We start from the raw sequence: 22323 nt of genomic DNA on the forward strand, positions 1-22323 counted from the left end.
ACATAAATGCACATATTAACAGTTTAGACCTCTTTTTTCAGGCCAGTTTGCGCAGGGCACAAGTGAATGAATAAGAGAGTTGTTCGCTGGTTACTGATAAGCTTGCATGACCTTTGACCTCTGAAGTGGATCATTACCAGGGTACTGACTACCCGGAGGTTTTGTCTTTTGTTCCTTTAAATACTGTGGCGAATGTAATGTTTCGCACTGAAATAATCACATTAAACATCTTAATTCATTAGGACAGCTAAATTACAGCACATCTAGTCTGAGGAGACAAATGGTAGAACTGCTACTAGGCTGACTTCCTGTGCAATTTAATTCACCTGTTACCGTTTTACGCTCTTTTTACAATGACAATACAGGCCTCTGATTCTGATACTACAACTGCTACTCTGGATGGGCCAGTGGTGTAATTATCAAAAATAGCCAATAGGTGGCAGAAATTCGATTGCGAGGTAGTTACGCGCAGAAGAAGAAGAAGAAGAAGAAACGCACCGGAAGAAGATCTCCACGGCGTAAACATGTATCAGGAGTTCCGAAAGCCTCACTCGCTCGATAAGTTGGTTTAGCGCAACTCGTCGTGTAAAACAATCATCTTTAGCTTTTAACTGTTACTCTTCGACCCCAGTCGGTGAACTGTGTGTGCGGCCAGCGATGCCTTATCTGGGCAGCGAGGACACGGTGAAGGACCTGAGGAGAGCTCTGTCCAACCCCAATGTCCAGTCCGAGCCGCTTCGCTACAGAAACACCATCCTCAAAGTCATCAGGTGGGTTCGCCAGTGTGGCCCAGAAGATGAGTGCGTGTTCTCCTCACTGTCATTAAAAACTGTCAAAGTCTGTGCTTCTCTTTTGCCACAATCTCGTGTGCCGTGCACTTCATGCAGCAGTGTTTTTCAACCTCTGTATGTCCCATGAGATGTCAGGTCTACTGTGAAAAATGATCAAATTTCACTTAGTTGGTCAATAATAATAATAATTATTATTATTATAATAATAACAATAACACTAATAATAACAATTATCATTATTATTATTATCACTATTATCATCATCATTATTACTATGATTATTACTATACAAGTATATGTATGTGTAAGTATTGAGACCTGCTAGAGTTGTTTTCTGTTCTATAAACTTAATTTAGTTCATAAGTTTGTATTTTTATTTGAGTCTAGGGGTAGGAATATAGAAGTCTTTACTTCTTCCTACCCCCTTTCGAACATGAACATGAACTTGTATTTTCAATGGTGTTTGCTTACTTATTCTTACCTTGCTGTTTTATATATTTTTATTTTTTTCATTTTCTTTTGTGTATTTGGTTTTGTATCCTTTTTAATTCCCTTTCCTTTCTTACATGTTCGAAATAAATAAATAAAATAAAATAAAATAAAAATCAATTATATGTTTTTTTTCCAGGGTGATGTCACAAGGTGTGGACGTGTCCGGGCTCTTCACTGAGATGGTGAAGGCCTGCGCCACTGTGGACATAGTCCAGAAGAAGCTTGTCTATGTCTTCCTGTGTTCTTATGCCACGTTGAATCCCGAGCTTTCCCTGCTGGTCATCAACACGCTGAGGAAGGACTGCCAGGATCCCAACCCCATGGTCCGCAGCCTGGCCCTGAGGAACATGACCAACCTCAGGTCTGGCTCCTCTCACCTCAGCCTTCATCACTGAGTTTGGTGTCAATACTGACGTGCTTTCACTGTCTGGCTTCAGACTGCCCAGTTTGGTGGAGTATGTGGAGCAGCCTCTGATGGAGGGGCTGAAGGACAGAGCGGCGTGCGTGCGACGAGTGGCTGTGCTGGGATGGGCCAAACTGCACAATCTGCAAAGCCCCTCGGAAATAGGTAGAGCTGATGTTGACGGACGTGCAGTGTGCAAAATGCCTGATTGTTAAACACACCGCTTGGCAAAAAAAAAAAAAAAATCTCAGTAATATTTTTTCTAAATGAATATTATACAGGGTGATTTTAGAATTGAACAGATTTCACGAGCAAAGGGTCAACACGTGTGCACGAGTCTGCTGTCATGTCCTGTTCACACGCAGTCTGCCCCAGGTCCCCACAGATCTGCTCTGCTCCGCTCTGCTCCTGCAGATGCCACAGTGGTGAACGAGTTGTACAGCCTGCTGAGAGACTCCGATCCTGTGGTGGTGGTCAACTGCCTGCGAGCGCTGGAGGAGATTCTCAAGGAGGAGGGAGGAGTCGCTGTCAATAAGTCCATCGCTCACCACCTCCTCAACAGGTTGGTTTGGAGCAGCACAGTACAGTGTTGTGTTTAAACTTTGTGTCATATGATAGTGAGTGAGTGTGCATAGTTGAGACTGAGGATTAACCAAGCTTTTTTTTTTTTTTTTCGAAAAATTATTTCAAGTTTTTGATTGATAAATGAACAGAATGGCCTCGATTGTGTGTCCTGTACAACAAATACCCAACATATTCTCTCTCTCGATGTACATGGATAGATAGAGGGATAGATAGATACTGTAGATAGATGGATGGATAGATACTGTAGATAAATGGATGGATGGATTGAAGGATGGATAGATAGATATTGTCGATAGATAGATGGATAGATAGGCGGATGGATGATAGATAGATAGATAGATACTGTAGATAGATGGATGGACGGATGGATAGATAGATAAATATTGTAGATAGATGGATGGATGGGTAGACAGATATACTGTAGATAGATGGATGGATAGATATATTTAAACCAATAGGGAAACCACCCACAAAGCTGCGACCCAATCAAAACACCTCCGTGACCCACTTCTGGGTTGAGACCCTCTAGTTGAGAAACGCTTATCTAGAGCAAACAAGCATGCTGTGTGAAATGAGGAGAAATGAATGGCAGAAGTCGCCTGTCGTCTTGTACTTTTTTTTGCTTTAATAATAATAATAATGATAATAATAATAATAATAATAATAATAATAATAACAATAATAATAATAATAATAATAATAAATATTATTTTTTTGCTTTATCAGCGTAAACAGAACAGTGGGTCAGATATTTTTCCAGCATATTTGTGTATTTCATGGTGTGTGTGCGCAGTGTCAGCGTGTTGTTTGTGCGGCCCCTCCTCCCAGGCTGAAGGAGATGGATGTGTGGGGTCAGTGTGAGGTGCTCAGGGTCCTGCAGCGCTACCAGCCGCAGTCCGACGACGAGCTCTTCGACATCCTGTCGCTGCTGGACCAGCTGCTGGTCAGCCCGCACCCGCTGGTCATGGCCGCCACCCTCAGCCTCTTCTTCAGCCTCTGCTGCCGCCTGCCGGCCGTCTGCCACGCAGCCCTAGAGAGAGTGCGTGCGCCCCTGCTGGCCGCCTGCGGGAGTGTCTCCAGGGAAATGAGGTTCGCTGCGCTCTGCCACATCCAGGTCAGTGACGGTAACTCAGGAGTGGATTTGTTTCTTAAAGGTAGCATGTGATCTTCCTCTAGAGCAGGGCTTTGTATATAGTGATGGTGATATGTAGAACACATGTTGCTTTGATTGGAGTTGAAACAAATTGGAACAAAACCTCTCTTTAAAAGTCCTGTTTGTTGACTCTTAAAACACTGAAAATTAAATGAATGAAACCAAGCTTTTTCTAGTACTAACAGTGACTGCTATTTTTAAAAAAAATACTGGGTTATGTTGTTATTCAGGATGCCATCATCATCATCATCATCATAATCATCATCATCATCATCATCATCACTGTGGCAGGAAAAACAAGAACACAGGGAAACTAACACATTAATAAGGTTTATTAATATCATTTCAATGTTGGCCGGCCGGATTAAAAGGCTTAACGGGCCATATATGGTCCCTAGGCCATAGTTTGCCCTACCCCGCTCTGTAATGTCACAGAAGCTCTGTAAAAGTGGCCGATTGAATATTTTTGAACTTCAATTTTTGTGACAAACAAGGCTGTGAGTTTCAGACCAACAGGAGAAACACTGCCTCACGTTTGCTTCATGTTCCTTTTGCCCTCCTGCACATTGACAACTCTGACTTACTTTGTGAGGCCAACATGAATTTGACTCGATTGAATTGACTGCTGGAGTTGGAGTGAGAGGTCAGCCGTTGATTGGCTTAAAGAGACACAGGTTTGGTTTTCTTCCTTCTGCAGTTGCTGCTGCGCTCCGTCCCCGGCCTGATGGGGGCGCAGTATAAGAGGTTCTTCTGTGGCTACGCTGAACCAGCTTTCATTAAACAGAGGAAGATGCAGGTGAGAACAGACGCGGAAAGGTTTGTCCCAGTTCACCAGCACAGACGCACCGTGGTGAGTTCTGTGCGTGAGTTTCATGCTGTTCTGTCTGCTGTGTGCAGGTGTTGGTGGAGCTGGTGAATGATGACAACGTTGCGATGCTATTGGACGAGCTGAAAGGATACTGCACTGATGTCAACGCAGACACTGCCCAGGCTGCAATCTCTGCAATAGGTGAACACGAGATTTCCACTTTATTTATTGATTTAATTCTTTATTTGAGCATGAAAAGAAGGAAAAGGGAAATAAAAAATATACAATAATAAAAATATGTAAGGCTAATACTCAATGAAAAAAAACAAAACAACAACAACAACAACAACAAAAACAAACGTCCACAACTTAAATATGCTAGAAAGGAGTAGGAAGAAGCACTGGACTTATTATTCAAACCCAACGCCCTGTAGCTGCGTTTCATTGCCGTGCTCAAGATAAAATAATAATAAAATAAATTTCATTTTTTTCTTATTGTTCTACGTCCAAAACATCAGCCGCGATCTTATCTGGTGGGATTTCCACTGCACAGACGCCAACTGAAGCTGCATTGCCACAACAAATCAGACCCACGATGACCAACAAGTATTATAAAATAGAAATGTTGCTCACCCCTGCTACTACTGAAGAGCAGCTGTAGAATCTAAAGACGTCTATCCGGTAGACGCTGTGTCTCGCTCAGTCTGATGCTTCCTGTCGTGACCCTGAGTGACCTGCTGCTGTGTTGTGTTCCGCTCACAGGTCAGATCGGGCGGAGCTACAGCGATCGCTGTGTTGAGATCCTCACTGAACTTCTGGCACTCAAACAAGAGCACATCACCTCAGGTGAAACACACACACACACACACACACACACACACACACACACACACACACACACACACACACAGAAAAGTCATCAGTATGTAGCGGTCATTGTATTTTTCTCTTTTATAGCACATAATTCCATGTAATCAGTCTTTATAACATTCTTCTGTATACAGTGGTGCCTCACTATAGGGAGGCACCACTGTATACAGTGGTGGTCCCTCACTATATAAATTCACCTTTCGCAGATTCTTTTAGTGTAATTTTGCATGCTTTTTTTTTTTTACAGCGTACAGTATGAATGCACATTGTGTTCAGCGTCCTGATTGGCTAAAGGACTGTACTTTACTACACCATTGTCAATCAATCTCCTCTGTGTAGTGTCTCCTGTACAGTACAGAATGCATTCGGCCAGCCAGATTTACAGGTACTACCCAGAAAACTAGAATATCCTGAAAAGGTTGTTGTATTTCTGGTGAAAAGGTGAATGTGACATATTATATAAAGGAATAATATGCAAATCAATATATTTCAAGTTTTTATTTCTTTGCATTTTGCTGATCAGGTCTTGCAGCTTAAAAAAAAACCCTCAAATTTTATAATAATTTTCTGAGTTTGTGGCTTTGTTGTTTTAATAAGCTGAACATCTTGATCAGCAAAGTTACAACAAGGAACTGCTTGAGATGTCAATTTGTGTGTAATGGCTCAATAAAATCTGTTGCTTTCATCTTTTATGTTAAATTGCCAAAATAAAACAACTTTTACTGGATTTTCTAATTTTTCGGGTAGTACCTGTACATAAATGCTCATGTTTGTCCATCACAATATGCCGTCACAGCTCCTCTGACGACGTCTTCACCGTCAGAGGAGCTGTGAAATACGAGTGAGTTATTGGTAATTATTGCTGATGTGTCAAACCTCGTAGATTGCTCATTAAAATGAAATGTATTAAAAAATGTTTGGGCTTGAAAACAGGTTTTGATCTTTGGTTTCATTTACTAATATTGTACTTATTTTTATTTATTTTTTTAATCGCCAAAGTTTGAACTTTGAGAGTATTTAAATAAGAGAGAAACGTGAGGAAATGTTAATGCCGGTCTGATAAAAGTGTGTGGTTAGGAGTTTTACGGCTTAAAACATGTCAAATAAATAATTGTAAAAAATAAAGCTGATTACTTTGGAGTTGGTCTATTGCGGGTTATTTTTAGAACGTATCGCCCGCCATAAACGAGGGACCACTGTGTATACACTCTATTCATTCACTTATTGATTGACTTATTTCTCCTGTCCTGGGCTCAGCGGTGGTGCAGACCATATGTGACCTGGTGTGGGTGTGTCCGCAGTGCAGCGACACAGTGTGTGTGGCTCTGGAGGGCTGTGAGGAGACGCTGCAGGACAGCCAGGTCAGAGCCACAGTCACGCCACACTAGATTACATTAGATTAGATTACATTAGATTAGATTAGATTGAACTTTATTGATCCCAAATTGGGAATCTAGACTGTTGCAGCAGTCGAAAAGCAATAGAAAAAGTGAAACTAGAAGAATAAAAAATAAACTATACAGTAGTTACAAGATATACAATAAAAAAAAAAAAAATCCAATCAATCTATAGCACTCACACACGTCCTGTTCACAGTTCATCTCAAAGATTCTCCTTCCTCTGTCGCTGGAGTCATCAGTTCATCCTGACACATTCGACCTCAGGCCTCCACCTGTTGCAACCTGAGCTGGACGTCTGCCACCACCTGACTTGGTCTCTTCTTCATCCTGCTGCAGGGCAAACAGGCCCTGCTGTGGCTGCTGGGCATTTACGGGGAGAAGATCTCCAGCGCCCCCTACACCCTGGAGGGATTCATTGATGGTATCAGGAGCGAAGCTTCCGTTGGGGTGAAGATGGAGCTGCTGACGGCCTCCATGAGGCTGTTCCTGCAGCGGCCGGCAGAGACACAGGACATGCTGGGACGACTGCTGCACTACTGCATAGGTGTGTGTGTGTGTGTGTGTGTGTGTGTGTGTGTGTGTGTGTGTGTGTGTGTGTGTCGTGTCGTGTGACTAAAGAGTCTCTGCTCCACTGTGTGCCAGACGAGGAGACGGACATGTGTGTGCGTGACCAGGCGCTGCTCTACTACCGCCTGCTGGCCTGTGGTGTGAACAGCACCAGGAGCCTCCTGCAGGGCCGCAGGTCAGACCCCTCCCTGGGCCTCCTCATTGGCTGTCCCGCCGAGCCCATCAGCCAATGGGCAGCCAGCTTCAACACTCTTGGGCCGCTGATGCAGGGCGCCGCAGAGACAGCGTCTCCCTCTAGAGGGCAGTGTCATCACGCAGCTGTCGGGGAGCTTCCTGCCTTGCTCACCTGTGGCTCAGCAGACGCTGCTCTTCCAGGTGAGACAGTCTGGTCAGTCCAGTCACACTGGCTGTGTCTCAATTCAGGGTCTGCACCCTTCCAAGGCTGCATTTGAAAGGAAGTTGCGTCATAGCACTGCGCGAAGGCTCGTCCCAATTCCCGAAAATCTGAAGGACGCTCCGAATGCGTACTGGGAATGCGCCCTAGTTTTAGCTGATTTCTAAGGCTACACCGCTACTATCCTACTTGCGTGCTGCAAAGGGGGATCCTGGGAAGTCATCTGAAATTAGCGCCATCTACTGGCAAAGACACTTCGTATAAATTTAAGTCTTGAAATTTCCCGTAAAAATATTCAGTTTTTAACGTAGGGTTTTTACTTATTTGAACATCCAATGCCATTGTTAGATGGCGAACCAACGGTTAGCTTGATGCTATGAAAACGTCACTTCCGGGGTTGGCCAGCAGGAGGGAACGGCGGTGACGCAACCAGGAAATACGCTGAAGGCTAAACCGTCCCGTGTGGTTACCGGGGAGGCGGGTTTGGTTGGTCCTTCTAGGCCGGGTCCTTGGAGGACGCTTCCTTCAGACGGAGGACACTTCCTTCCAAGGATGCAGACCCTGAATTGAGACACAGCCATTGTTTCTACAGACACTTGCTCATTTTATTTGCTGTCTTCAATTTCTATCTGCAGTGGAGAAAGTTGTAAAGATTTAAAAAAAAAAATGCGTGAGAAGGTGTGTCCAAACTTTTGACTGGTAGTGTATGTGTATGTATATGTGTATATAAGGTCCCGTTTAGCACATACGACAGAGTTAAATATGATACATTGTCTCTCTTTGTCACCGTCAGGAGGCTCAGACCTCAGTGTGGTGGCTCCCCTCAGTCTGTCAACTGCACCTGGTCTCAGTCCGCAGGACTTTGAGCGCATGTGGTCGCAGAAACCAGAAGGTAATTGAAACTCTCAAATGGCAGAGATTTTCTTTCCAAGCACAACAACTTTCTGTTGAAACAAGTGATAATGACCTTTGTTAAAACCTGAACACTGTGGAAACACCTGTTGAAAATGTTTTGAATCCATGAGAGTTGTGCAAAACCTAAATATGGCAATAAAAAACTGCTCATGGAAACGCCTGAACTTGGAAAATCCTCTCCAACATGGCTCAAAGGTTTTGATGCTGTCCTCGGGTGGTTTTTCACGCGTATCCATATAGAGGTGCATCACAACAGTGTCATGGAAACACTTTTTTGGCATTTACACGTCAGCAGACGTGATGTACGGGGTCACGTGACCAGTTCACTGACCAGTGAAAATGCTGCGTTGTGATTGGACGGAAGAGGAGACAAGTAATCAAAGAAGGAAAAAAAAACAAAACATTCCTGACAGCATCGAAATGCAGATTTATGGCAAAATGTTTTGTACCTCCATCCTCCTCACAGTGGGGTCTCGCCGACACGAGATTAATTGATTGGTTGGTTGATTGATTGATTGACTGAAATGTTTATTTCAAATACGGCAATAATAAGGCAATTTAAAAAAAAAGAAAGAGAAAGCTTAGATTCTCTCACACCTCTTCCCCATCCATAGTACATTCATATTGCACACATACATATGTATACACATACATATTAACCACACAGACCTGCCTACACGTACATACACACTCTCCCACACACACAGACACACACACACACACACACATAGTAAAATAAAACATGTCATTTCAGCTTCACACCATTCAGTGGAAACACCTGCCAATCGCAATATTACTATGTCAAAGTTTTCAAAATATGGCTTTTATTTTGTGATGTCACAGAATGGCAGCTCATGTCTCTTCTTCTTGTCCAGGCGCTGACACAGCGGAGGATGGAGAGCAGGACTGTGTGTGGCTGGAGCAGCAGCTGCAGACCTCTGCGGTCCCTCACTGCTCCCCTCAGAGCCTCCAGGCTGCCATGCAGCTGGTCAACATCCAGGTGCTGGCCTTCACTCCACCCAGCACGCTGCCCTGGAGGGTCTACCTCTACACACACACTAAGTGTGGAGACTCTGACAGCACGCTGATCCTGGGAGAGTTGCTCTATACTGGGGAGACCAATCAGAGGACAGTGTCGGAGGGAGCAGAGGGGGGAGGGGCGGATGAGGAGGAGGAGGAGGAGCAGCGAGCGACACGACCCGACCGGAACCAGCTGAGCGGGAAAGAAGCAGAGCTCAGGGAAGTTAAAGTGACTGTGAAGCAGCAGCCGGGAGACGAACGAGCCTTGAAGGGACTTTTGTCCATTCTCGCTACTGTGCTGCACACACTGTCCTCTGAAGAAGATTAAACACCGCTGTGACCGTTGTCATTGAAATGTATTTATTTTTGCTGTGTTACATCCACGTATGGACCTTTTTAAAGTGGAGGAGGATCATGAGGGGAAAAACAGACCACACACACACACTGATGGCAAAGTGACAAAGTCATAAAGTCAGGTGTAGACATTTGAATCAACCGGGACAAAATGTGATTAAAAAAAATGAAATTGATTAAATGTGATTAAAAAAAAGAGTTTATAAATATTAAAACCAAGCCAACTGTCTTTCACAGACTCGCAGTCAAATTACTGCAAGTTAATTAAGGAGTGTTACATATACATACACATATATATTTAGTTTAGGTTATATAGAGTTTATTTTATTACTTTATTTTTTAATTCACATTTGTATTGTAATATTAATTCTCTATTGCACTACATGTGGCTGTAATTATGTAAATTTCCCCATCGTGGGAAAAATAAAGGCGTTATAATGCATTTTTTCTTTCTTCTCTGCTTTATCAATCAATCAGTGTACACTGTAGTGGGCTCTCATTTTTAATTATATCTCTTAAAACTACTGATGGACACATCATGTAATTTATCATTTAAACAAACTACTGCTTGAAACAAAAAGCTGCGGCGCACAGAGTCCAGTTGCAGATGTTGATGGCTGCTGCTGCTGCTGCTCCAGTTGGAGGCACCAGGGCTCTAACCAGAGGGGGAGGGGTCTCCAGTTTGGACTGGGAGCTCTGGGAGCTCTGGGGCTGAGCCAGCAGTCGGAGCGGCCGCTGCCTGGGTGCTGCGGTGCTGCGGGTCCAGACCCCACGACTTGAGTCGGCCCAGACCCTGGGCTGAGCGACTGGTGGGGTTGATGGGGTGAGCCGGGATGCGGTTGGGAAAATCCCACGTTCCCTTGAAGTCCGGCCACGCACTGCCCTTCTGCAGTCACAGCGGAGAGACACCGCAAGAGAGTCACGTTGAGTCACTATTCAATACTACAACAACAACAACAACAACAGAGCATTGATTTGCTTGATGCACTCGTACCTTTGCTGCTCCTGGGAGTAGATGTCCTTTATTGTTGGCAATGAAAGTTGTGTGGCCTTTCTGTGCAGTGGGTCGCTGCAAACATGACAGGTAAAGTAAATGCGCGCACACACACGCGCACACACACGCGCACACACACACACACACACACACACACACACACACACACACACACACACACACACACAAGGCCATCAGGTTAGAAAGGAGGATGAAAAGACACCTGCTTATTACCGGCTCACCTGCTGATTTTATTCTAGATAAGCCTTCATTGGACAAACATCACATGTGATAAAAGTATTCACAATCTTCACACATGTGAAAGTAGGAATACTTGTGTAAAAAAAACAAAATACACAAGTATTTGTTTGAACTTATATTTGTAAATAAACGTTGCGACAGAATAATCTGGACTGAACTGACCAGAGTGACTCCAAAGTGGTTCTGGTGTTAATGTAGTTAATGGAGTTAACAGTGCGACAGAAAGCAGTGCAGGGCTGCAGTTGGAACTGAGGGAAGCTTTTACCTCCTTGAAGCTCTTGGCGACGCACCAGTTCTGCAGCCTCTGCGACTTGAAGGCTTTGTCATACTGCGGAGACAAAGAAAAATGTACTACAGGAACTACCCGAAAAATTAGAATATCCAGTAAAAGTTGTTTTATTTTGGCAATTTAACATAAAAGATGAAAGCAACACATTTTATTGAGCCATTCCACGCAAATTGACATCTCAAGCAGTTCCTTGTTGTAACTTTGCTGATTAAGATTTTCATAAAGATTTGACTTTATGTAACATTCTAATATTCTGAATTTTTGAATTTGAGTTTTTTTTTTAAAGCTGCAAAATCCAAAGAAATAAAAACTTGAAATATATTGATTTTTCAGGATATTCTAATTTTCTGGGTAGTACTGTATGTCCAGCGTTTCTCAACTGGTGGGTCGCGACCTAAAAGTGGGTCGCCGAGCAGTTTTGATTGGGTCGCAGCGTCGTGGGCAGCCCCACACCGGGCCACACTCGCCTTTTAACAGGGATTGTAAAAAATATATATATTTCTAGAGAAAACGTTGTTGTTTTGCAGGACACGCAATTCAATGCAATGGTTTTAGTGTTTGATAGCGTTTTTATTATTGTAGAATAAAGTTTTATTCGCGACAAATAAACAGAGAGGGTCCTGAGACTCCACTGGTAGAGAACCACTGGTCTGCGCTTTACTTTCTCTACTTTAATACTGCAAGTACACTGTTGTAAATTACCTGGTTGGCCGAGAACCCTGAAGACATCTCTGCGGTCGAGTGCGCGTCTTGTTTTCGCTCGGTCACATAGCAACACCAGCCCACTTCCGCTTTCCACACATTCCTGCGTCAGAATTCACCACGTGTTTCGGTGTCGTCCAAAAATGTTCATAGGAGGACTTGTGACTTTAATCTTAGAACGCTGAATTTTTGAAGAGTGAAGAGCTACGATGACGTCAGTTAAGATCGCCGATCAGAAGAAAGTGTGTTGCAGACCAAATTACTGCAGTAGAAGAGTCGACAAATTAATTAAATCAATTTAGACTGGGAAATTATAATACATATGCCACGTGATAAATAAGATTTTAATGAACAAAATTTCCATTTTCATGTTTCATTTGATTTCCTGCCTCTGAACTCTTTAAAAAATCCAATGGAACAAAATTATTGTTTTATTTAAAAAATAAAAAATAAATCATCAAAATGGTCCGCTGGCTCATTCATTGGTTTGGACCTGATAGGTTCAGGAAAAAGTACGTTTTTTTTTTTTTTTTTTTTTTTTAAAGTCTTTCTTGAAGTCTTTGCTTGGCTGTCTGAGATGCAGCAGTGGTGACGAGCGGCCAAGAGGGGGCGGTAGAGAGCAAGATTATGGAAAACCATAGTGACGTGCAACTTTAGGTGCGTTTGAAATGGGATTTAATTTTGATGATGCGTGTGGATTTATTAGACTGGCTCAGAGTGTGTGTGATTGGCTGAGCTCGGTCCTGCTGTGGAGAACTCATGCTGTAGCCCAGGGGGTCGGGAACCTATGGCTCATGAGTCATGTGACAGCACATTTATTTGACAGTTGTTGACACGCTGTGTAATGAATAATGCATGAGTGACGTGATGATGGCCGCGGGTCTGTTTGCGTAAACCTCTCACATCCATAAGTGATTGAGTGCGTGGATGTGCATGACGTGATGCACCCCTCCCCCTCACTCTGGTGAGGCCAAGGCCCAGCTATAGCCTATAGACCAGGTATGGGCAAACTACGGCCCGGGGACCGTATGTGGCTCACCACAACACTCCGTCCATCTGCTGCTGCTCCGCTACCCCCCCGCCCCCCTTCTGGCACATTTTACAACCCACTGTGGCCCCACCAGTCAAACAGTTTGCCGACAGGGGTGTCTAACATACGGCCCGCGGGCCGGATCAGGCACGCAAACTGTTTTTTCCCCGGCCCCCGAGATGATTTTGCAAAATATAAAAACTGCAATTTATCAATGAAAGAAAGTGCTGTTCTTAATGTGTCCACTTGGTGTCGCAATATTGTTTCTGCTTCTCAAACAAACTCAATACTGGGGCTGAGCAAATTGGCACAAGTACAGCCACTCATGTCTCCTATTCGCTACCCTCAGTGCCCCATTGGCTGCCCTCATTGCCCCAGAACGTCTCTGTGGAAACAGACAAAGCTGAAGCAGAGCAGTGTTGCCAACTTGGCGACTTTCTCCCCCCAAAAAGTCGCTATTCTCCCCATAGCGACTTTTTTTTTCTTCTCAAAAGCGACTAGCGACAACTCTAGCAACTTTTCCTGGTGTTGTTACGTTGCAATCAAGTGCAAATGGTCAATTATGCTCACACTTGCCGTGCTGCTTTACACGGCAAGTCAAGTGTAACCTCAATCTTTCCTTTGCGTCATTAAACCACGTGACCTTTGACCTTGCAGTCTGAAGCAGGAGGCTGTGAGGGCGTTCACGGTTCAACTGGCACAGAACTTTTCAAGCGTGATGACCGTCTGCAGCCCGTGTTGACTCCAGGCCGCAGCAGCAGCAGCAGCAGCAGCAGCAGCAGCAGCAGCAGTCGTCCCCCCTGGCCTGATGATACGTGAACTGTGCAGAAGATGACTTCAGCTCACGTTGTGCGTCATCACAGTCAGAGGTCACTCAGGAGGTCACTCAGGAGGGGCCGGGTGCAGCCGCGCTGGGACCCGTCACACACTGCCGCCAGCTTTGAACCATTTATACATTTGTGCGTTTGAGTTTAGACCCGCTGCGTACATGCTGCAAAAGGACATTCTGATCTGGTGTAAAGAATAATGTGGACATTATCGTTTAAACCAGCGTTGCTGGGTCTTCTGCCATTGGTAGACATTGTTTGTGCATCTGTCTGATCTGGGTCTGGTGGTTTTTCCCAGAAAACTGTTTTAGAGCTCGGGGAAAATGTGATTCTTTTGGGAGGGCTGTGTGTGTTAACATTCCTCCACTCCTCTGGGTTGTACGGTATAAAGTGTGAGGTTTTGAGTTACTTAAGTAGTATCTTGTTTGGCCGATTGGGGCAGCATTATGCCGTACGGCGTACAGCCTGCCGAAATTCAAGAAGAAGAAGAAGTCGCACACTGGCGGTCGTGTTAGCATAACATGCTAGCGTTGCTGCTGGTGAGTGTGTGCTAGCACACTGTCCGACTGCAGCATTGCATTGACACTAACGAAGGTTTAATAATCAAACACTAGTGCAGTGCAGCTAGCTAACTAGCTGCTCTATCGTCTAATCACACTGCACAACTAGCTTGTTACAGCTAAGGAAGTGTTGCGCCTGGGCACACGGGACCATGGAGGGTCCGTCCTCCCGCCGAGACGGAGCTCCGAGGCTGCTGGCGACCAGGAGAAGTTCTGCCGGGGATGGAGACAGTGAGCCTGGCCGAGATGTCAAGACACACTTCCGTGTCTGCCGCTTCATCATGGACTCAGGTGAGCTGAGATCCAGCTGGGTGTTAATGCACTGTCAGTAGACAGAGAGTCGTTCATTGTTTGAAATGATGATGATGATGAAGAAGAAGACAGGAAGAAAGACATCGTTCATTGTCCTCGGCCTGGATATAGAGTTGTATTATTTTCTAGAATGAAAATTGATATCCATGTTTGTGTTGAAACGAATCAATATTATTGTTTTTAAGCAACATTGATTGATTGATTGTCAAACCCCCTGGTTGGTGCCCAGCCCTCGCGGGCTTATGACACAGACCAATACATTTGTCAATGTTAATATTCCCACAATTACATCCACAATAGCCACAAGACTACAGGAAAAAAAAGCAAAAGATAACACAACCTATAAAAATATGGACACGTAGATATAAAATAATTTGTCAGATGGGACACAACATACTCGGTACCACCAGTTTTTCTATGTATTTAACCAAAGCAAAAACCTCATTTTCAAACAACCAGCACAGAATCTGCCCTTCATGTTTCCAGAATATGACTGAACTAACTGAATTCATGCAAAAAGAGAATTCTTTAAATCACAATACAAAGAATGGCACACAACTAAATGAAGTTCATCCTCCACCGCCTGGAGATGACAGAATTCACACAGACGTAAATGCTCAGGCGTAACCTTAAAGTGGAGCCACTTCTGCTGCCACAGGCGAGGCAGCCGTTCTGCATTGAGCACTGAGGAACCCTTGAATTAAAGAAAATGTCAGGCAAACACATTGTTGTGTACACTAGTTTATGGAAGTGCACCTTGAGACGCCACAATGTCTCAGTAAGTTTAATATGCACGTTTCTGCAATGTTTCAATCCATGCTTATTGCTTTTGTTTGTTTGTTTGTCCTTTGACCTCTGACACACACGCACACACACACACACACACACACACACACACACACACACACACACACACACACACAGACTAGTGTTTGATCTGTTTTTTCCTGCTTTGCCAGGAGTGAAGCTGGCCATGCACTCCATGCCGGTGGCCACGGCCTGCGTGCTGTACCATCGTTTCTTTGACTGCGTCAGCCTGCAGGACTACGAGCCCCACCTGGTGGCCATGAGCTGTCTGTACCTGGCCGGGAAGGTGGAGGAGCAGCACATCAGGACCCGTGACATCATCAACGTTGGCCATAGGTGAGAACAACCGTGTTCGTGTTTGCAAAAAAAGGCAAATCCAGGCCCTTCACATGTAAATATAGTCTGCGTCCTTTCAGTGTCATGTTAGAATTAATTTGTATACACTTTTCACTTTTTTGCCTGTCAGTATGTAGATGACTGTAAATATTACATATACATATAACATATAACTGTTCGTAAGATGTAAATATCTCGTTTTAAATATTTTATTTATTTTTTTAAATTTTGAATGAATAATATTTTCCATCTTTTTGCACGATACCGTTGCTTTTATTGTGCAGATTTCCTCGATGTGGGATTAATAAAGGCGTTCTTTCTATTCTATTCTGTCCTCGAACTACAACACATTGTGATACATCAATAGAATCTTTCCCCATCTCATCTCCATTCCCTTTGAAAAGCTTGTGATGCTGTCTGTCTGTCTATTTATTCATGTGTGTTTTTTCCACCCTCTCTCCGTCTCCCTGGAAGGTTTTTCAACGGTAGCAGTGCTCCTCTGGAATGTGACGAGCAGTTCTGGGATCTCAGGGACAGTGTGGTGCAGTGTGAGCTCCTCATCCTGCGACAACTCAACTTCTACGTTTCCTTTGAACACCCTCACAGAGTAAGTGTGTGTGTGTGTGTGTGTGTGTGTGTGTGTGTGTGTGTGTGTGTGTGTGTGTGTGTGTGTGTGTGTGTGTGTGTGTGTGTGTGTGTGTGTGTGTGTGTGTGTGTGTGTGTGTGCGTGCGTGCGTGCGTGTGTGTGTGTGCGGACTCTCTTGCCTCTTACTTCAGTCTGATGTTGGTGGTGGCTCAGTGATTTGCTGTCTACAATTCTGGGAATGATTCACTTTCCTGAATCAAAGGTGTCACAGTTGTCTTATTTTGAAGATTGAAGTCCGTACAGTGTAAATATCTTGTTTGTTTGTTTTTTCCCCTTTTATTTTATGTCTTTATTTCTTTTTAATTAATCTAAATTGTTCTCTTCTCTGTGCACTATATTTTTGATGCCAATATGCATATTTCTCCAACATGGGATGAATAAATGTGTTCTATTCTATTCTGTAGTAAATGCTCCTCCGCTGTCTCCCCTGCAGTATTTACTCCACTACCTGGTGTCTGTCAAGTCGCTGGTGAATCGCCACGCCTGGTCTCGAACCCCTGTGGCCGAGACTTCGTGGGCGTTGCTCAGAGATTGCTACCATGGTGACATGTGCATCCGCCACACCCCCCAGCACCTGGCCATAGCAGCGCTGTACCTGGCGCTCAACACCTACGGAGTGGAGGTGCCGGTGGGCGAGAAAGAGTGGTGGCAGGTTGGTGTCTCCGCACTTGCTTTAGATGTTAAGTGGGACATATTTTCTGCCTCAGTTAGCATCATACGTGTCATCTGGTCATCCGTGTAAACGCAATACCCCCCATGAAACAGATGGACGGGAGCCAAGTGCATCATGGGACATTCCCAAGTTCTCCCAACAGAATTCCCTCCTATGATTCTATGACATCATTGATCAGAGGGCGAAGTGCTCAGGCTTGCTGTTCAGCTGAAGCTCAGAAACATGTTGTTTACATGCTACACAGTCCTCAACCCTTTAGCACCGCGGCGCGCATCTTTTAAAATTTCATGGACTCATAAATGTTTCAAAGTTGGGTCTGGTGTTCTGCAACACAGTGGAGAAGAGTCAAAGATGCCTTAATGATGCAATGGGGGTGTGCAGTGTGAGGAACTGGTTGGTTGGAAAGCGGCCATCATTGCTGTTTGTCTAAATTGTTGAAACTTAATTCCTAGTTTTCTATTTTTTTTCAGTCCAGGTGTGCAGACGACGGCTTTCTGATGTATTGTTTTGTGTGTGTGTGTGTGTGTGTGTGTGTGTGTGTGTGTGTGTGTGTGTGTGTGTGTGTGTGTGTGTGTGTGTGTGTGTGTGTGTGTGTGTGTGTGCAGGCATTGTGCGAGGACGTCACTAAAGCAGACATCGACGCGGTGATCAAAGATCTTCTTCAGCTCTACGACTTGGAGGCAAAGTGTGTCTGAGCTTTCAGATACACAGCCGCTGCAGACTGGGGGCGCTGTTTCATCGTTGTGTGCATTGAAGAGAGGGGAATTTCTATTGTTGTCCAACAAGACTTTAAAAAAAAAAAAAAAAAAAAAAAACTACGCGCCACCAGGGGGCGACATTTCCAGCCTCCCAGTGTCTAAAAGGCACAAACCCTCTCGGATCTGGTGGCCGTCTGGAACATTTGACATTGACTCTATCTGGAGTTGATGGTGGAGGTGTAGCAGCTGGGACAAATCCACGAGACACTTTGCAGTGATCGGCGCTGTGACAAAGCTGTTTGAAAAGTGTGTTTTTGGGATTAAGATGCTGATATTTTTGATATCTAAACTGTTTCCCTAAAACAGAAACAGCATTTTGTAAAGCAAAACATGTAAATAAGGACATTTAAAATAACTGTTGTCAGCATTTTTTTTTATTTTTTATGTGTATGTACATATACAAATTCTATTGAGCACACCAACAGACATGGCTACTGAATGCCAAATGAACAAAATATTAAAATGTGAATGCATTTTATGACCACTGAGTCAGATACAGGATTATGCTGTTTATTTTAATATCTCATTTAATTAAGGTGTCCGGCAGCGAGGACACAGAATAGAAACAATGTCCCATAGACTCGGAACATGCTGAAGGTTTTCACAGGGTATTTTCATACCCTGTTTGTTTTTAACTGATTTTAACTGATTTTATTTTATTTTATTATTATCTATTTTTAATAGTTTTTAATTTTTAATCTCTCGCATTGTTTTTATTGTTATTTTACCTGTAAAGCGTCTCTGAGCACCTGTAAGAGCGCTTTATAAATAAAAATTATTATTATTATTATTATATGGAGAGAGAGTCCATGATGAACCAGTGGTTCCGGCTTGGGTGGGAGGGGGTCAGACCCCGCCCTGGTTAACGCCTGAGACCTCCTGAAAACCTCAAAGCAATATTTTAAGGAGGCCTCATATTTTTTAAAATGGATAAAAAAAAAAAAAAAAAAAAAAAAAAAATATATATATATATATATATATATATATATATGTATGTATATATTATTTTCACTAATGATCATTAAAATACCTCTAAGATCCAGTCTGGAATTAATAAAAAAAAATATGTATGTACATTATTCACAATAATTTTGCCAGCTGGTCCAGTGTGTAACATTCAGGGACCCCCTGCATATTGATGCTGCTTCTCTTGCAGGAGCAGACATTGCGTGCAGCATCTCAGCAGCGTCACGTGGCAGCGTTTCTCCTCCTGACACATTCTCTCCCTCCTCATCTATCATTCTCCCCCAACTTCAATTTATTCTCTCTCTCTCTCTCTCTCTCTCTCTCTCTCTGCTGCTGCTGGGGGAAATCTGGTGTTGCCATGCTGTAATCCTCACACTTGCTCCGTTCCTGTCTCACCCACCTCCTCCCCTCCTCCCCCCATGTCCCTCCTTTTATATCTACATCCTATTTTCCTCATCCCTTGATTGCTTATCCCTGAATTAACTCTCCCCTTCCCTCCCGTCTCTCTCGCTCTCTCTTTCCCGCCGCCTTTCCCCCTATCCTTTCCTGCTCCCTAATGTTATATTAATAATGGAGAGAGTGCATGTTCAGCCAGACTTCATGAATTAAGCATCAGAATGGGAGGGACTGAGTACTGAGTACTGGTACTGCGCTGAGGAATCTGGGGAGGGGGGGGGGGGGTGCAGGAGGAAGAGGAGGAGGAGGAGGAGGATGAGGAGCAGCTGCTTGGCTTGGTAAAGTAAAGTTTGGGGATATCAGCAGTGTGTGAAACACCCGTCAACAGGTCATCATTTCTGATGGTCCATTTCAATAGAGAGAGGGAAGAATCTGACTTCCAGGTTCAATGTGATGCATCTTCTGCAGACAGTTAGCGTTGTGTCAACGAGCTTCCTAGAACCCAGAGGAAGCTTCAAGATTGTTGTATTTCCCAGAAGACTGAGAAGTCCTGGGTCTGGTGGAATCAGAGAGTCCCATGCAGTATTTCAAGGCCAAAATGTAGTAGTAGTACATACCGTGCAGTGTGCTGCCCTCGGCAATATCACATCTGAAGCATACGTCTGAAATGGGAGGAATATAACCGGGGGAATTTTCCAGGGGTGAGGAGGTGAAGTTGGTGGAGAATTAGAATTATAGACTGAAGGTGGATCTGATAGACATGTAGTTATGATTGGGGGCAATGAATGGGTTAATCAACCTGATATTGACTTCAATATCGGGCTTCGGACCCTTCATCACCATCATCATCATCATCATGAAGATGGAGTGAGTGCAGCACGTGGCTGGATGGCACTGGGACTCCTCTTCCTCTCTCTCTCCAGTCTCTCTCCTCTCTCTCTCCCCCAGCCTGCTGCCAGCTGCTCTGGTTTGCTTACACATCACTTCAGCTGCTTCCTCAGGCTGCAGGGAGGTCACAAGGTCGCACACATGAGCGGCTGCTGCTGCTGCGCATGTTTGTGTGTCATCTTTTCCACACGTGTTTTTCCTTTTGCTTTACTGCTGTGACCATCCGGTGTGTTGGTGGTTTGTGTTACACTGGGCTGAAAGCTGCTGAGAGCCTTCAAGTGACCAAAGCCACACTGAACTAAACTGAACTGAACTGAACTGAACTAAAGAGCTCATGCCAAGACATTGAGCTTCAAGAATTGTGTGTGTTTGTAATGAATTAATTTGAAGATATCATGTTCAATGTGGGGCGACACGGTGGCGCAGTGGTTAGCGCTGCCGCCTCACAGCAAGAGTCTGGGGCCCGGGCCTGGGACCTTTCTGTGTGGAGTTTGCATGTTCTCCATGTGTCTGCGTGGGTTCTCTCCGAGTTCTCCGGCTTCCTCCCACACTCCAAAAGCATGCATGTGAGGTCAATTGAACACTCTAAATTGTCTGTAGGTGTGCATGTGAGTGTGAATGGTTGTCTGTTTCTATGTGGCCCTGCGACGAACTGGCGACTTGTCCAGGGTGTCACCCTGCCTTCGCCCTAAGACAGCTGGGATAGGCTCCAGCAGACCCCCGTGACCCTGAATAGTGAATAGGAATAAGCAGGTATAGAAGATGAATGAATGAATGAATGAATGAATGAATGAATGAATGAATGAATGTTCAATGTGGGGATGGAAGTGCGGGGGAATTAAAGTGCCAAATAATCTTCTTCACTTTAAGTAGTGATAAACCAGTAACCTTCTGGTTTGGAGCTGCAGGTTCACAATATTTAGATGGTTTGTTATTTAATATCTGACAGGATCATCATATTCAGCCCCCCCCCCCCCTTCTCTTCACTTTGAATCTAGTGCCATCATGAGGTGAAATATTCAGTTACCAGCAAGCAAAGTGCATTACAGAGCTTTAGTAATAGCGTCAGAATCTCTGATGATGGTGCTCTATTAAATATTCCAGTAACAACACAGTGGCAGACTACATTCAATTGGAATGCAATTGTTAATACCATTTATGACGTGTGTCTGCAGAACATCCCTTCCATTAGCAGACACACGGTGAATAAAAAAAAACAACCCTCGATACCCGAAGCAGCACTGTGGAAAGCAAAATAGTAGAATCAATAGATTTATTCTTCTGCACTGAGGAAAGAGAACGTTTTGCTGGCCGGCTTGTGTGTTTTATATCATTGGAAGTAGCTATTCAAGTATTCAAGTATATATTTATTGTCATATGCACAGTAAAGAAATACTTTTCCCTGTACAATGAAATGCTTACTTTGCTGTCCACTCAGAGTACCAGCAATAAGTAAACAAAGAAATAGTATTAAAAGTAGTATACAAACAGAAAATAGTAAATGTAAAGATAGTAAATATTAAGAAAGTAGCTGTAGTTGTGCTAGAAACAACTTTTGTTCTAAAATACGTGGAAGAACAACAAGAAGATGAGCTGTAGCATTATAGCTGGTAAGAATTGTGAAGATGAATGAAAGGTGTGTGTGTGTGTGTGTGTGTGTGTGTGTGTGTGTGTGTGTGTGTGTGTGTGTGTGTGTGTGTGTGTGCTGGCAGAGGTGGCTCATGCTGAGTTTCAGCACCGTGGACAGCGCCCCTGGCTTCCGCTAGAGTGAAGCCTCTGATCCCAGGTGGCCTCAGTGCCCCAGATCAGTGAGTGACTTTGGGACTGGTGAGAAGCCTCATCATCATCATCATCATCATCATCATCATCATCATCATCATCATCATCATCATCATCACCATCACCATCATCATCATCAATATCAGGTAAGGACTTTATGACTTTATATAAGTATATATTTTAATTGTAAATTAAATGTGTGTAAATTTTGAAGAATGCCTTTGTAAGTAAAGGCCTTCTTCTTCTTCTTCTTCTTCTTCTTCTTCTTCTATGGTTTTACTTCTGAAACAGTGTGATGCTCAGTATATTTATTTATGTATTTTTTTTTTTATTTTTAACTCCTTATC

The 22323-nt window shown here is 43.9% G+C and overlaps 3 protein-coding genes across 4 annotated transcripts; 2 read left to right on the forward strand and 1 right to left on the reverse strand.

The window, feature by feature from the left end:
• The first annotated feature begins 528 nt into the window (after positions 1 to 528).
• On the forward strand, positions 529 to 10194 carry ap4b1 (adaptor related protein complex 4 subunit beta 1). Its single transcript, XM_076045941.1, has 13 exons — positions 529 to 770; positions 1420 to 1644; positions 1721 to 1851; positions 2101 to 2248; positions 3100 to 3385; positions 4122 to 4220; positions 4322 to 4433; positions 4995 to 5078; positions 6360 to 6463; positions 6839 to 7046; positions 7145 to 7444; positions 8257 to 8355; positions 9254 to 10194. The coding sequence occupies exons 1-13, from the start codon at positions 658 to 660 to the stop codon at positions 9724 to 9726; spliced, it is 2382 nt and encodes a 793-aa protein (XP_075902056.1). The 5' UTR covers positions 529 to 657; the 3' UTR covers positions 9727 to 10194.
• On the reverse strand, positions 9738 to 12143 carry cfap126 (cilia and flagella associated protein 126). Its single transcript, XM_076045961.1, has 4 exons — positions 11999 to 12143; positions 11273 to 11335; positions 10747 to 10821; positions 9738 to 10638 (listed from the first exon to the last, which is right to left on the reverse strand). The coding sequence occupies exons 1-4, from the start codon at positions 12023 to 12025 to the stop codon at positions 10408 to 10410; spliced, it is 396 nt and encodes a 131-aa protein (XP_075902076.1). The 5' UTR covers positions 12026 to 12143; the 3' UTR covers positions 9738 to 10407.
• Positions 12144 to 14301: 2158 nt separating this feature from the next.
• Positions 14302 to 18448, forward strand: ccnq (cyclin Q). 2 transcript variants are annotated; one of them, XM_076045927.1, is made up of 6 exons: positions 14302 to 14449; positions 14525 to 14706; positions 15687 to 15870; positions 16345 to 16477; positions 16950 to 17168; positions 17795 to 18448. In XM_076045927.1, the coding sequence occupies exons 2-6, from the start codon at positions 14568 to 14570 to the stop codon at positions 17882 to 17884; spliced, it is 765 nt and encodes a 254-aa protein (XP_075902042.1). In that variant the 5' UTR covers positions 14302 to 14449; positions 14525 to 14567; the 3' UTR covers positions 17885 to 18448. The 2 variants fall into 2 exon arrangements, with proteins under 2 accessions (XP_075902042.1, XP_075902041.1); XM_076045926.1 differs by lacking the exon at positions 14302 to 14449 and having other exon boundaries at positions 14495 to 14706.
• Positions 18449 to 22323: the final 3875 nt, after the last annotated feature.

The sequence above is a fragment of the Nelusetta ayraudi genome, unplaced genomic scaffold, assembly GCF_046127955.1.
Source record: "Nelusetta ayraudi isolate G7.1 ecotype Tasmania unplaced genomic scaffold, CSIRO-AGI_Nayr_v1 ptg000088l, whole genome shotgun sequence".
Classification (NCBI taxonomy): domain Eukaryota; kingdom Metazoa; phylum Chordata; class Actinopteri; order Tetraodontiformes; family Monacanthidae; genus Nelusetta; species Nelusetta ayraudi.